The sequence below is a fragment of the Sceloporus occidentalis genome, unplaced genomic scaffold (genome assembly GCF_023333645.1).
Source record: "Sceloporus occidentalis isolate IW3139 unplaced genomic scaffold, rSceOcc1.0.p SCAF_254, whole genome shotgun sequence".
NCBI classification, from domain to species: Eukaryota; Metazoa; Chordata; class Lepidosauria; order Squamata; family Phrynosomatidae; genus Sceloporus; species Sceloporus occidentalis.
This window is the reverse complement of record NW_028317234.1, coordinates 370,367-386,835: the sequence shown is the minus strand read 5'-3', so window position 1 is coordinate 386,835 and position 16,469 is coordinate 370,367. Positions and strand designations below refer to the sequence as shown.

At 39.4% G+C, this 16,469-nt stretch overlaps 1 protein-coding gene across 1 annotated transcript in view; it reads left to right on the top strand.

Annotated features, from left to right (window-relative positions):
- Window positions 1-10,468, top strand: part of LOC149275964 (vesicular inhibitory amino acid transporter-like) — a 36,975-nt gene extending 26,507 nt beyond the window's left edge. Inside the window, exon 2 of the mRNA XM_089504072.1 lies at window positions 9,320-10,468. Within this exon, the coding sequence (XP_089360198.1) occupies window positions 9,320-10,468 (1,149 nt within the window). The remainder of the gene's footprint in view (window positions 1-9,319) is intronic.
- The last annotated feature ends 6,001 nt before the right edge of the window (window positions 10,469-16,469 follow it).

The window sequence follows — 16,469 nt, the reverse complement described above, 5'->3', positions numbered from 1 at the left end:
TTACTGTGTGATATTACCTGGCTGGGGCTCCGATATATGATAATGCATGTTGCTGAGAAATATTTTCAGCGTAAGTAGCATGGATTAGTACCAGTGTTAAAGCTGATCTGCCTCTCCTGTTGTATTAGATTAATTTTAATATTTTTTTATTTTTTTTAGTAAATTGGTTTGGTTGAATTCAATGTGTTGGTTATTTTTAATATGCATGACTGTGCTGACAAAAATGAAGAGCGGCGATGCGACCGCGATATTGTAAAATCCAATTGCTTGTATTGGCGAGTTCCATGTATAAGACGCACCTTAATTTTGGGGCCCGAAATTTGAAAAAAAAATGTATTACATAGTTTTGAATTCAAGTTTTATTTATCATAAAATTCATACTCTACATCCATATCACTCCCATCCATTAACTGTCCCTAAATTAACCCTAAAGACCCCATCAACCATTACTGCCCCTAAATTACCGTATTTCCCCATGTATAAGACGCACCTTAATTTTGGGGCCCGAAATTTGAAAAAAAAATGTATTACATAGTTATTGAATTCAAGTTTTATTTATCATAAAATTCATACTCATCATCCTCATCACTCCCATCCATTAACTGTCCTTAAATTAACCCTAAAGACCCCATCAACCACAACTGCCCCTAACTTAACCCTAAACACCCCATCAACCATAACTGCCCCTAAATTCACCCTAAACACCCCATCAACCATTACTGCCCCTAAATTAACCCTAAACACCTCATAAACATAACTGTCCCTAAATTAGCCCTAAACACCCCATCAACCATAACTCCCCCTAAGTTAACCCTAAACACCCCATTAACCATAACTGCTTCTAAATTAACCTCAAACACCCCATTAACCATAACTGCCCCTAAATTAACCCCAAACACCCCATTAACCATAACTGCCCCTAAATTAACCCCCACCTCCCCTAACTTTCAGCAGCCCAAATATTATTTTTTTACTTACTGTGAGATGACTTGCCTAGCCATGTGGATGCTATAAGAAAAGGGGCGGGCCCAATTGTCAGTGTGACTGCAGGGAGGGACTGGGAAGTAGTAACTGCAATCTACAACCACTGTATAAGACGCACCTAGTTTTTAGACCACAAAATTTTCCATGGGGAAATACGGTATGTCACAACCTCATGCTGATGAGTCCCATTAAGGACGAAACAACTGTCAATGAGTGGTGATCTGGCTATTGCACCTCTTACCTGAGTTTTATTTAAAGGCGGTCCTGTACAATCGGAAATTACTCTCAAGGGATCCATGTATAAAGTGGATATAGAGGCAAAAGGTGATAATTGTTGACCTTATTTGCATGCGCCTACCCAGAATCCCATGTGGTTGTGGTAGTACCATCAGATTTCTGAGTGAAAAATAAGCCTTCTGGCTTGTCTGGTGTCTTTAGATGAGTGTTCAATAATACTTCTAAAACCCCTTTAACAGTACAGTATATATTAGCAGTAGGGTTTAATATTTATATATATTGGCAGCAGGGTCTAATATTTATATATATATATGCGGCAGGGTCTAATATTAAAGAATGAAAACTAACTGCCAGTTCAGCTGTTTTTTTAATTCAATCACAGTCTTTACTTCAAAGAGATAAGTACATATTATGTAGTTAAAATTGCATGTCTAACGCATATATATATTTGTGTGTCTGTAATCTCATGCGCTTCATAGTGTGTCCCTGAATGGCAGAAATAAAATGTGGTCACCTTAGTAAGGGGGTAATAACTTAAGCCCAGGGGTATAAATCCAAATATAATCCCCTTTACCCCCTCCCTGCTCAGTGATACTCCCTGTATTCACATTTCACATTGTACATTCCAAACATCTTTAACATCACTGGCATTCCCATCACAACATCTTATGTTGCCCACATGGCCTGACCAGAGCTGCTGTGGTAGTTAATAATATAATGAAGGTTTGTTGATGGTGAGAATATGCCAGATATATAATAAAATTATATAAAGTGAGATCACATTAGTCATAGATGTAATCATTCTATTATTGCTATTTGTATATTTACAATCTGCCTGGACATATGTTCAGAATAATAACTACTTGCTAAGTGAATGTAATGATTTTCATCAGTTCAGTTTATTTTTGGATCTGAACATATTATAATGGATCACATGATTCAATCTGGAGTAAAAAAAATTAATAATTTCACCTTTAAAGGTGCCCTTCTACCTACTCCATAGAATTCTACACTTATAACTAAAAGCAGTTTTAGGAACATCTGACTTAGTGCTGTTGGTTGCCCAAACTTAAAATATATAAACTATAAATAATATAATATATAATAATGTAAACTTTGTCTGATTCAAATTTTTCGTTGCTTAATTGTCAGGTGCCACAAAAGCAGGCACTGAGTCTGTTACCATAGAAACTGGAAAAAACCTTCTTTAATGTGTCACTGTTTTTCCTTGATCTGTTTATTTGCTTAACATACAGTTTACTTAATATTTTAAGATCATTTATATGAGTCTAAAAGCTGAAAAAGAAATTGGGGATAGAAACATATTATTCTCTTTGAAAAATGACTGTCTATGCCATTCAGGGCCGGCCCAAGACATAATGCCGCCTGGGGCGAAGTTTAAAATGCCCCCCTGCCGACGCCAGGGGTCATTATCTACCCTTCCTCTCTCTCCCTTCCTATTATCTACCCTTCATCTCCCTCCCTCCCTATTATCTACCCTATTCCCCCCCTTTGTACTTCACTTACCTTTCAGCAGTCCTGCGGCGAGTCTCCCTGCTCTGCCACGGTGCGCGCTGCTTTACTGCTGAGCGCCGGAAATGGCGTCATATTCCAGCGCTCAGCATTACAGCCGGCACCGAGACCGAGCTAGAGGGCTCGCAGGGGAGAGAGAGGGGCGCCGAGCGGGTACTGACAACTTGGTAAGCGCCCCTCTCTCTCATCTGCTTTAAAAAAAATTAAAAAAAGGCGCTTGGGGCAGCAAAGTGCCGCCTCTTCAAAAGTGCCGCCTGGGGCAATTGCCCCACTCTGCTCCATGGTAGGGCCGGCCCTGATGCCATTAGAAGTAGTTTAGGTAATTCAAATAATGGTATTATTTTACCTCATAAGGCCATAGATGTAGGCGCCAATAGCCCCAGATCTATGGACAAGAACCCCACATGTCACATGCAGGTCACATGCATCCCATTTGTCTTTACCCTGCAAAAATAATGGAGGATACTGAGGAAGCCTCAGCTGGAGACTCTAGGGCAAACCCTGATAGCCCCCAGATACACACATGACCACATGTATCTACAATATTTTTAATTATGTAGGCAACATGCACCCTACCTTCCCAAACCATAATGTCTTTTGAGTATTATTTCATAATGCAAGTCAGGTAACTGCTAACATAATCCTATCCAAAGATATCCTTCATTTTCTGCCTTACTTTCAGGCTGATTTTCAAAAGCCTGAATTCAATAGAACAACTTTTAGAAGCACAGCAAATCATTTAAAGTAAGTCAATCAAATCTGTAAGGGATTTTACTTCCAGGTGACTGATATCTTTGACCCGTATGATTTCCACAGAAAATAGATTTTCATCCTTTAACCTTTTGAAAAAGCTTAATTACTGCATTGAGTTCATAATGATTAAATCAATTATATTAAGCAATTATCATAGTGGTATATTTATTCAAAGAATAGAAAAAATAAATTTAACTTGTTATGCTCAGAAGGTCATAAACAAGAGATATGATAAATATATGATTTAAAGCAAGGATGGGTGTTGATTTATTATTATGGTATAAATCTTTGATATAATGTTTTCCTTTCAATATCTTATCATAGGCATTTTAGTGTAATGTAATGAGTCAGTGGGTGACCTTACTATACACTGTCCCTAGATTGTAGCTGAAACATGACAAGGTTCTAGTTATAACATTGTACAGAGGAAGTATGATTTTTTTTCAAAAGTTTGAGGTTTTCTTTAGTAACTTCCCTATACTTGCCTTTGCACAAATGCCCAGAAATGAAGTGAGTTATTCGGACAGGTTTCAAAGGTTCTAGAATTCATGTATAAATGAGAGTTCAACATGAAAGCATATGGATGTGTCTTACAGGAAATATAGACACCCCACGAGTATAAGAACACTAATCAAAAATAACACGTATATCATTAGAAAGTGTTTATTGGATATTTAGTAGATAATTTTACAGAATGCAGTGTGTCTAGTGTGCCCATTGTAGGTAGTATAAACTCAAGACTCGTCTAGCAAAAATAACGTGGCTTGGTGAGGGATGACTTGTTTCCAGTTAGCCAGGCTTGCAGTCCTTACTTTTTAAGGTTGATTGAGAGAAATTTATCAGGTATGGTGCTTCTTTGTAAGTATGTATGTATATGATAAAAAGTATATGGACACCCCTCAGTTATTGATTTTACATATTTAAGCCACACCCATTGCTAACAGGTGTATAAAATCAAGCACCTAGACATGCCATCTCCATAGGTAGTATCACAGATTCTACTGACAATGGAAGTAAAATGGGTCGCACTGAAGAGCTCAGCTATTTTAAACATGGCACTGTCATAGGATGCCAACATTGCCACAAGTCAGTTTATGAAATTGCTGCCCTGCTATATCTGCCCTGGTCAACTGTAACTGCTGTTATTGTGAAGTGGAATCATCTATCAGTAACAATGGCTCAGCCACGAAGCAGTAGACTCTTAGGTATTTATTTGTCTTAAATATCTAAACTTTTCCAGTGACCAAAGAGCAATCAAGACCACAGCTTCTAAGTCTTCTTTATTTGGTAGAACAAAGTACAGTACTGATTGAAGACATGGATACGGTAGGCTCTGTATTCTTGACAAGATGAAGGAGAAAGAGACCTTGCCCTTCTAAGCATGAGTTTTTATATCCCTTTACATTCACAGTTGGGATATAAGTAAGGATATATACTATATATATGAGCAATATGTGAATTTTAGGAGTCCTATTGGACCAGTTTAGGATACACTGGCCACTGGCATTCCACAGAAGACCCTCTAATAGCTACATCACGTGTTTGAGAACATATGTTCCTAGGCCTCAGGTTGCATTCAGGCCTAAAGTGTGTATATGTATAGGAAAGAATAAAAGCATAAAAATGATTTCTTACATAGACCACACACAGCAAACCAGAGATAATGGAGCGCATATACATGTGGGAAGGAAAAAACTAATCCAATTAGGGCTGCAACAACTAATCGATAAAATCGCTAATAATCGATAATGAAATTCGTTGCCAACGAATTTCATTATCGATTAGTTGAATCGATTATTATCGATTATAAAATGAGGGTTTTTTCAGAGCAAACGCTCTGAAAAATACCCCTCATTATATAATCCGTTTAGTCTGACTCACAGCAGCAGCTCCTACTTACCAGCCCCTCCCTGTAATCACTGTGACAACTGGCCCCGCCCCCTTCCTTCTCCCAGAAGGCCAGAACCACATGGCTGTGACACTCATCTAACTGTGAGTATAAAATTAATATTTGGGCTACTGAAAGTTAGGGGAGGTGGGGGTTAATTTAGGGGCAGTTATGGTTAATGGGGTGTTTAGGGTTAATTTAGGGGCAGTTATGGTTAATGGGGTGTTTAGGGTTAATTTAGGGTAGTTGTTTTGATGGGGTATTTAGAGTTAATTTAGGGGTAGTTATGGTTAATGGGGTGTTTAGGGTTAATTTAATGATGAGGACTGAGGGTTAATTTGATTAATTTAATAAAGTTAACTTAAGGTGCAGTTAGAGATAAAGGGGGGCCAAACTAAGGGGAATCTAAATCCTGGGGGCAGTGAAGATTAACCCAGTACTTATTTATAAAAGTATGGTGTCAGTGTGCTGTGAACTTGTCTGTGACTCTATGAGGGGACTATGAGATATCTGGGGGGTATAAGGCATATCAGGGGAGGACGGAGTGACATATCTGGGGGTATAAGGCATATACATTAAATAAGGCATATGTGGGGAGGGCAGTGTGGCATGTCTGGGGAGGACGGAGTGGTGTATAAGGCATATCTGGGGCCACAGTGGCATATCTGGGGGTAGACTGGAGTGGCATATGTGGGGAGGGCAGCGTGGCATGTCTGGGAGGTAGTGTGGCATGTCTGGGGAGGATGGAGTGGTGTATCAGGGGGTATAAGGCGTATCAGGCACAGTGGCATATGTGGGGGTGGAGTGGCATATGTGGGAGGCAGCGTGGAGTGGCATATGTGGGAGGCAGCGTGGAGTGGCAGATGTGGGAGGCAGCGTGGAGTGGTATATGTGGGAGGCAGCGTGGAATGGTATATGTGGGAGGCAGCGTGGAGTGGTATATGTGGGAGGCAGCGTGGAGTGGTATATGTGGGAGGCAGCGTGGAGTGGCATATGTGGGAGGCAGCGTGGAGTGGCATATGTGGGAGGCAGCGTGGAGTGGTATATATGGGAGGCAGCGTGGAATGGTATATGTGGGAGGCAGCGTGGTATATGTGGGAGGCAGCGTGGAGTGGCAGATGTGGGAGGCAGCGGGGAGTGGCATATGTGGGAGGCAGCGTGGAATGGCATATGTGGGAGGCAGCGTGGAATGGTATATGTGGGAGGCAGCGTGGAATGGCATATGTGGGAGGCAGCGTGGAGTGGCATATGTGGGAGGCAGCGTGGAGTGGTATATATGGGAGGCAGCGTGGAATGGTATATGTGGGAGGCAGCGTGGTATATGTGGGAGGCAGCGTGGAGTGGCAGATGTGGGAGGCAGCGGGGAGTGGCATATGTGGGAGGCAGCGTGGAATGGCATATGTGGGAGGCAGCGTGGAGTGGCATATGTGGGAGGCAGCGTGGAGTGGTATATGTGGGAGGCAGCGTGGAGTGGTATATGTGGGAGGCAGCGTGGAATGGCATATGTGGGAGGCAGCGTGGAGTGGCATATGTGGGAGGCAGCGTGGAGTGGCATATGTGGGAGGCAGCGTGGAGTGGCATATGTGGGAGGCAGCGTGGAATGGTATATGTGGGAGGCAGCGTGGAATGGTATATGTGGGAGGCAGCGTGGAATGGCATATGTGGGAGGCAGCGTGGAGTGGCATATGTGGGGGGCAGCGTGGCAAGCCTGTGCTCAAATGTGCATAAATTGGGGGGGGCTGGTTGGGAAATAAAGACAAGAAATGCATTTTATCAGTTTTTTTTTTTTATTCTGCGTTTGTATTTAACATCATTTGTTTATTAAATTATTTTAAATAAATGAAAAATGTACATTCATTTTTTTTATCCGATTAATCGATTAATCGAAAAAATAATCGGCCAACTAATCGATTATGAAAATAATCGTTAGTTGCAGCCCTAAATCCAATGGTGTAATATTGTTAATAAAAAATAATATTAATAGTGTATAAGTTACACTCACAAAGGGACTGGATAAAGCAGGCTTATCGGAATGTCAGACTTCCAGAAATTGAATGTAGTATTCTATAAAAACAAGCATAAACCAGGATGGTGCAGTATCTTCAATCAGCTGATCTTAAAAGATCAAAATGCACTTACAATTAAGATGTAGCACAACTCAGCGAGTATTGTGCAAAAGCAAGTAGAAATCAAACATCTGGTCTAAGGTAAAAGTATTTCCAATTTATTCCCTCTACGCGTTTCGCCGATGGGTCGTCGGCTTCATCAGGAGAAAAATAAATAAGTAAAAGTGCAGTCAAAAATCAGACAGCAGCATAAACCAAATAATAAAGTTCCGTATGGCTTCAAACGTCCTTTTGAATAGATGGGGATCCTTCCGGGTACGTCATCGCGTCTTCACGTCCTCGATCGCGTCATCACGTCATCGCCACAGCTCCAAGGGATTACGTGCCGGCATCACTGCAATCTCACATCTAGATTGTGCATCGGCGTTCCCTCGCTCCTACCGAAGCTGCGTGTCGGCGTCACCGCGTCTCCGACTGAAGCTACGCGTCGGCGTCATCGCCTCTCAAGTTGGAACCACAGATCTGCCGGTCTGCATATACGAGTTCTTTCGTGTGGCGTGTAATCTTTCCATTATTTATGCATGGCTCAAAACGGCTCGTCTCCCCCATGGAGTCCTATTGTCAACTGACAGGTCTTACCTAATCACGAAAGAACTCGTACTCGTAACTGAGTATGAGCACTGTTTTGTTAGGAGCTTAGTGAAATGGGTTTCTATGGCACCTGCATACAAACTGAAGTTTACTATGAACAATGCCCAACGTCAGCTAGAGTGGTGTAAAGCAGACAGTTACCGGACTTTGGAACAGTGAAAAAGTGTTCTCTTGGGTGGTGAATCATGCTTCACTATCTCAAAGTCTGATGGATGAATCTAGGTTTGGCAGATGCCAGGAGAACGCTACTTACTGGAATGCATAGTGCCTACTGTAGAGCTTGGTGGAGGAGGGATAACGGTCTGGGATGTTTTTCAGGGTTAGGGCTAGTCCCCTCAGTTCCAGTGACAGGTAATGTTAATGATATACCATGCAAAGACATTTAAGACCATTGTATGCTTCCAACTTTTTGGCACAAGTTTGAAGAAGGCTCTTTACTATTTCAGCATGACTTTGCCCTTGCGCACAAAACAAGGACCACAATAACTTAGTTTAACAAGGTTGGTGTAAGGGAACTCCAATGACCTGCACAAAACCCCGCCCTTTTACCCCATTGAACACATTTGGGATGAATCGGAACACCAATTGCATGCCAGGTCTTCCTCGTCTAACATTACTTAGGATAATCAGGAAATATGAAGTCATCCACAAAGCTTAGATTTCCTCTAGCTCGCCCTGCATAATTAACATGACCTATAGACCTACTTACAAAATGATATACCACTCTATTTTTTAGTGAGTGACTGAAAACTAATCAGTGAGCGTTGATATTGACTAACTATACCAAAGCCTACTTCAGGGTCTTGCATACATGTACTTATGTACTTCAATATCCCATACTCATTTTAATATGCATGTCAGGTTTCTTGTTAATGTTTGCATATTTGTCTGTTAATTTAGGGTCAACATCTCCAAGTATCCCTCAAAGAAACATAGCTATACATAAAAGTGTGTGTGTCCTTAACAAGGCACTTAAAGGTATAGATAAATATATGATAATGAAGCTTTTTCTTTTCTCTTTAACCCTACCTGGCTTATTAAATCCCTTATATAGCAACACAAATAACTGTACAATTGATTAGACATTATGAACCATTGGAGTGTCCCGGTGCCATGTACAGAAACGTTGGTAAGAATGAGCTAGCTTTCACTATGACAAATATAATCAAATATTCTGATATATGTATTTTTGTCTTTTTCCATACAGGGAATATTTGTTGTTGGAATACCATATGCACTCCTACATACTGGCTACTACGGTATTCTTTTCACGTTCCTATCTGCCACCTTATGTTGTTATAGTGGTAAAATTCTAATCTCATGTCTGTATGAGGAAACTGAAGATGGACGATGCATAAGAGTGAGGAACACGTATGAAGATATTGCCAAAGCTTGTTATACAAATGTTTTCTACTCTAGGGTAGCTGGAACTGTTGTTAATATAACCCAGCTGCTTGAGCTCATCATGACGTGTATTTTGTACTTGGTAGTAAGTGGGAATTTACTGTCACATAGTTTTCCATCTGTTATAGTGACTGAAAAAGTCTGGTCACCAATTGTATTCATAATACTATTACCCTGTGTTTTCATCAAAAATCTAAAAATTGTATCCAAGCTCAGTCTTCTCTGTTCCATTGCCCACTTTGTGATTATTTTTGTCATACTAACTTATTGTCTAACTCAGATTCACATGTGGTCTTGGAGAATGTTCAGATTGTCAGTAGATTTGGAAAATTTTCTGATTTCGGTAGGAGCAATCATTTTTAGTTATACTTCACAGATTTTCCTCCCTAGCCTTGAAGGAAACATGAGGAATAAAAAAGACTTTGATTCAATGCTAACTTGGACACATATTCTTGCATGTATTCTTAAGACAACTCTTGCATTATTAGCTTTGTTAACCTGGGGAGAGAAAACAAAGCAAGTAATAAGTGGTAATCTGCCGACCTGTTTGGAAACATTAGTAAATGTGTGTCTTTTGGCTAAGGCTCTGCTTTCTTATCCATTACCTTTTTATTCTGCTATTAAAGTTCTTAATTCCTGTATAATTAACAGAAGCTTCCCCAAGACCAACATGTTCTTTTTGGGCAACTTATCAAGGGTTCTGCTACTTTTGCTAACATTACTCTTAGCCATACACATTCCATACTTCGCTCTACTTATGGGATTAACAGGCAGTGTTTCAGGGGCAGCCATGACACTCCTTTTCCCACCATTCTTCCATCTGAAGCTGAAATGGCAGCAATTGTCTCTTTTTCAAAAAAGTGCTGACCTTTCTATTTTTGTTCTGGGTTTTCTTTGTAGTGTAACAGGACTGACATGTTCTATTAAAGGTCTGTATGACATAATTGGATGAAATTAAGGAATTTTCTACTACCACAATATTTGCCAATGAGCATATTCTCTTAGTGTAACAACTTGGGTAGGCTTACAATTACAAACAGCAAACTTGAATGAATACTTTCTAAGTTACGTATGTATAGTTGATGAGGTTTAGCAGCATTCCGCTGTATTTGAGAGCAAGCTTGCCATTGTTGACTACCAAACTACACAATTCTCCCAACAACAGAATTCTTCAATTGCCTTATAAGAACAGTGACAGATTGAATGCGTATTGTGCCATACCATTAGTTATTGAACAGTGCTCCCCTGCCCCGAGAAATAAATAATTGATCTGGAGACTCAAGGAAGCAGAGCATCTCCTAGATACCCCAGGTCAAACCTAGAGAACTCCCATTTATATTTATGCATGGTTAGACTGAGGTGTAAACTTAGTGTGGACTGTCAAATGTGTAGATACATAGACAATTTTCAGCACAGACTTTTCTGTAAAATTTGTGTTCATTTTCCTTCAAGGACATGTTTCATGTCCTGTATTTAATTGTAGAATGCAAAGTCATGGTTTTCACCTAAACATGGTTCTAGAGTGTTGTAAGGTTCTCTTCTGTGTCTACATAGTCTGTGATGTCATTATGCTGACTAAATATATTAAAGTTCAGAAAAAAAAAACCCTTTTGAAATAACCATAAAATAATGTGTTATCATAGGTAAAAACTAAATAGCATGCAAGGTTAATGCCATAAGTCACAAATATAAATAGTGTTTTCGGTACTGTATTTTTCATAACTATTGTTTATTTTATAAAAAGTTATGGCTCCAAAAGACATAGATTTCCCTATGTTTGTGTGATAAAAGCATGTCGTGAAATAGCGTCATCGATGAATAGAATAGACATGTGCAACTATACAGTGAACAGTATTATGCCAAGTGTTGTGATGGGGTAAATTTCAGTCATCATAAAGGTATATTAGTTATATGGATTTTCAAGTTATGTACTGTAAGGACAGATAAAGTTATAGATGTGCTGATGGCTCTTAGTTATTATCAAATTTCTAAAAAAAATACAAACAACCTGATGTCTGCCAGGCTGACATGCCAATTTAGTATAGTAACACAGAGGGATATAACCAAATAAAACCTCAAGATTAAAGCCTTTGGATACATTAGAGATGGTCTGGTTAAAATATCAAGTAACAATTACAAAGCAAAGGGATGTGCAGTGCCCAGAAGAGAATTGTAATGCAAAAGGGTTAATAATGTGATGAAGTAATTTTGGTTGTTGTTTTCCGGCTGTTCTCTGTATAAAGTATAACAGGAACTTTAAATCAAGATGATGTTATGTGAAATGTTCTAGTTTGCCTAAACACAGTTGAATATGTCCTTGAACCAGGAATACTGGTGACTGACAGGATTGAAAGTAGAGCATTAGTACCCTTATTATTTAATTAACCACAGATTTATAAACAATAGTTAATGAGCATGGTCACATAGACAGATATTTACATAGAATTTCATATATTACTAAAAGAACTAAACTATAAAAGACTAAAAAATTTCTAGTGCATGGTGCCTGGCGTTAGCACTGTGAAGCTGTGTATAGCTTTGAGGGTCTCAGCATGGGACGTAAGCATAATGTGTTTCATTCTACTTTCATTGCTGATTATTGTGCAAGTTTTTTGATTTGGTTAATAAACTATATGCATGATTTCATCCATTGAGTGAAAGTGTCATCTCTGTATACTCGAACCTGTTAACGTCTACCTGGCTACACAAGCGTATGTAGTCGTGGGTTAAAACAAAAGAGCACAATAAATCAATGTTCTCTGTAATGCATACTGGGTGTGCTGCAAAAGTGGACACCAAGGCTGGATACCGTTCTTGTTCAACCTGCTCATTTGGGTTAGCATCCTTGATGCATCACGGTGAGACAGCAGTTCTAATTTGGGACTGACCTGAAAGATATGGGGCTATGAAAGTGTGGTCATGTTTATCTAAAAAAATTTATTATCGAGGATATATCCAGTCACATTACAAAGGTTGGGATTGGGGGCATTAGGATAGTGGAGGTTAGTATAAGGCAAGTTCTGGTGTAAATTGATAAAAGAGGAATATACTATGTGGACAAAAGTATTGGGACACACCTCTTAATTATTGAATTCAGGTGTTTCAATCAGACCTTTTGCTACTTGTGTATAAAATCAAGCACCTAGCCATGCAATCTGCACCAACAAACATTTGTGAAAAACAATGGGTCATTTTGAAGAGCTCAGTAAATTAAATTGTAGTACTGTGATAAAATGCCACCTTTGCAATAAGTCAGTTTGTGAAATTTCTTCTCTGCTAGATATTCCACAGTCAACTGTAAGTGGTATTTTTGGAAAGTGGAAGCTTTTAGGAACAGCAGCAGACCACGTAAAGTCACAGAGCAGGGTTATCGAGTGCTGAAGCACATGGGGCGTAAAAGTCATCAATGCTCTGCTGATTCTATAGCTGAAGGAGCTTTGTGAAAAGGGTTTCCATGGCCGAGCAGCTGCATACAAGCCTCACATCACCAAGTACAATGCCAAGTGTTGGATTAAGTGATGTAAAACACGCTGCAACTGGACTCTGGAGCAGTGGAAAGTGTGGAGTTACAAACCTAAAAGCAATAGGTAAAAGCATACACACGCCACAACGCTCTATGGGAATCCCACTATCCCACAATATCAATAGTATAAACAAAGGTAATGGTGGTACGACCCACCATCAGTGAGTGGAGTGTAAAATAAGGACTCACCCTGTATAGGGTTAAAAGAATATTCCTTGGAGTTAATACGACTGAATCTAATCTATGTCGCCTGGTGTGATATAGGAATCACACACGCATCTATAGCTGGAATGTGGATATCTGCTATGGTTAAAAGCCTTCATAGAGCAGTACAGCAACGATTTTAGCAGCACAAACAGAAAAAGGTGGCCAAAATGGGCTCTCACCTTGCCTGGAGCCCGTGCCCTGGCTCCAGGTATAAACAGCACTGTGCTTAGGGCAGCACTCCCCCTTTAGGGTAAACAGTTTGGACAGCAAAGCAATGGATGGGGTAGGTGAGTATAAAATGCACAGCTTATAGCTTAAAAGTATGTTTAATATTCATATACAACATAAATATATTATTAAAACTCAGTGTTAAAATTAATACTCAAGTGTCCTCTCCCCAGTCACCGATACGCGTTTTGCCCGTGGGCTTCCTCAAGTCTGTATGCTGTCCAAACAAGTACATACTTTTAAACCCCCTTCTGGGCTGTGTAAAATCATTCTAGCATGTGTTTGTGTCAAAACAATGCTCCTGACGGGTGCCCTGTGTGTCCAAAGTTTCATTAGCAAAGTCCGCGACAGTTCGTGCTGCACAGTCCTATGCCCATTAGAAATATACATTGAGGCATTCTCGGACAGGGAGTAAAAAAAAAAATAGGGAGAAGTGATTTAGAAGTATTTATGGGTGTTTATAAAAGTAATAAGCATATATGCTACATATCTATATAAATCCAAAGTGCGGCTTCTGATAATTAGTGTGCGCATATGCTCTTAACCCTTTCACTGCTAAGGACGTAATGGTTACGTCCTCACAAGTGGGCTTCAGGTGCTAAGGACGTAACCACTACGTCCTCAGCAGTGACTTACTTTGGTGGAGGTCTATGGACCTCCACCTTCATTGCGCAACTTTATTAACAACTGACAATTGTCAGTTAAAGAGGTATGGGGGCATGCATACCATTAATTAAGGCTTAGCGTTACATAATAGCACACACAGCCTCAGAAACACAATTTATAGTCTCAAATGCCCTAACAAACATAATGCATTATAAACATCAAAATAAATCAAAACTACATTTATTTAAATTTAGATATCTGAAAAATAAATGTTTACTTCATTCAGTTCACTTTTTAGCTTAGCAGTAGAAAACTCATTCTCATGGCTTTGTCTTTGAGCTAGGTATCTGTTACCAAGTACATATGAAGGAGCTACACTTAACAATACTGCACAATCTGATATGTCCTATTTTTTTAAATTATTGCAGATATTAGGTTGATAATAAAAAAGATTAACATCAGATAACCTTCCACATTAGTGATAATTCATTCTGATAGGAAGCAATCTAGTTGCATGTACATATTAACCCCTAACAAATCAATAAAATAACCACAGACACAGTATTGTAAATTGGATAGAATTGGCCGTAGCTTTATTTAAAAGGGTATAAGAGGCATTACCAACACAAACCATTTAACGTAATAACCAAATAACTTCTTATATATAATACACCAAATACAATCCGCCCCTTTCTCAGCCAGATTGTGTAACACCAAGCCTCTATCCACCTCAACACAGAGGCGACCTTTACCCCAAAGCCGAAAACTCAAACATTGACGTTTTCGGCCCCTTCCACACAAGCTACGGCTCTCTCCAATAAACATTGTAAACTATTATTAAAATATCGTTACCGATGTCTGAAAGATGAATACCATCTCAGAAATAGAGGCCTTCACAACCCCCTTCTAAATCAACATGCCTAAAACTAACACCACCAATTTTCGGCATAAATCTTTCCAGCGCCCTATTAACCTTTCTTCTTGTTCTCTCCAAAGGTTTAAGACCTTCTCAAAACACCAAAGCCAGAGCGGAATGATTTCAGAAAATATTAACAATGTATCCGGAAAGGCATTTTTGATTTGAATAAAAACATTCTTTAAACATGACATTAATTGTAGCGATTTGATGGAACCGATATCATTTCCCCCAACATGTAGAACAAAAATATCTGGCTGAGGAAAAACCATGTAACAATCATTTAACACCTTTAAAGCATTTGCAACTCTTAAACCACCGATGCCGTTCCAATAAATTTCAATATCTTCTTTGTTAGCTCCTAGGTTCGGACCATAAGGCCGGATACACGCTCTTTTGAACGCCCAAGATATATAAGAGTGACCCAGGATCCAAACGCAAATGGACTTTTCTATAAAAAAGAGATAACGTTAGATAACAAAAACTCTTAACATTTCTGGTCTGACATAACGTTTAAAACAGTTGGATCTCCATCTGCCCAATCTTTTAATGACTTCAGGGGAGAAGCCTAATTCAGCTGCCATCGTTGCTACACCTATACGAAAGGAATGAGATGAAATCCTCTCTTTTTCCAAACCCAAATTTTTTATGCATTTCTTAAGCATTGCATTAAATTGATACATAGTCAAAGGATAGGCATCCTTATGTATTAGTAAAGGACCTGGTTCCTTCGGTCTGCTATCCAAAAATATCTGTAAGCTTAATACAGGGCAAAACTCAAACTCATTTATAGGGTTAATTTGAATCCTTTGTTTTCTTTGTCAGTCTTAGAGTTTCTAATACATAACCACTGTTTACCATCACTTAAATCCACATCTTCAATTTGCAACCCCGATGGACGGAATTTTTACACTAGCTCCCTTAACCTTAGAGCCGCAAAAAAAAACGCTAACAAAAATGCGGCCTTGAATAACCTGAACTCGAAATAATTGAAAGTTAAACCCAGTAAGGATTTTATTAGTCATTTCAATAGCAAAAAGGAGATTGGTTTGCTAGTATCTTTAATTGTTTTACCCCTCGTATAACCTTTAATTAATTGCCTTATAATAAAACTATTAAGCACCGGCACACCACCCAGTAGCTTTATACAGAAATTAATACCACTACACAACTTTTGCAACAAAGATTTTGACAATTTCTTCCTCATTACCTGAAGCATGAAACAAATGGCCGCTTCTAAACTCATACATAACGGGTTAACTTTATTATTGGCCGCAAAACGCACCCAACACTCCCAAGCCTTGGTGTAATTAACCCAAGTAGCCTTAGCCACTGACGCCAACAGCAAATTATTTAACATGGTACGATCAATTCCCAAACGTGGGATGGTACTGGACACGGCTCTTTCTCCGCATTCGGCGCCAGCTCCCTGAATCTCGTCCACTGTAAACGAGAGATGGAATCAGCTATACA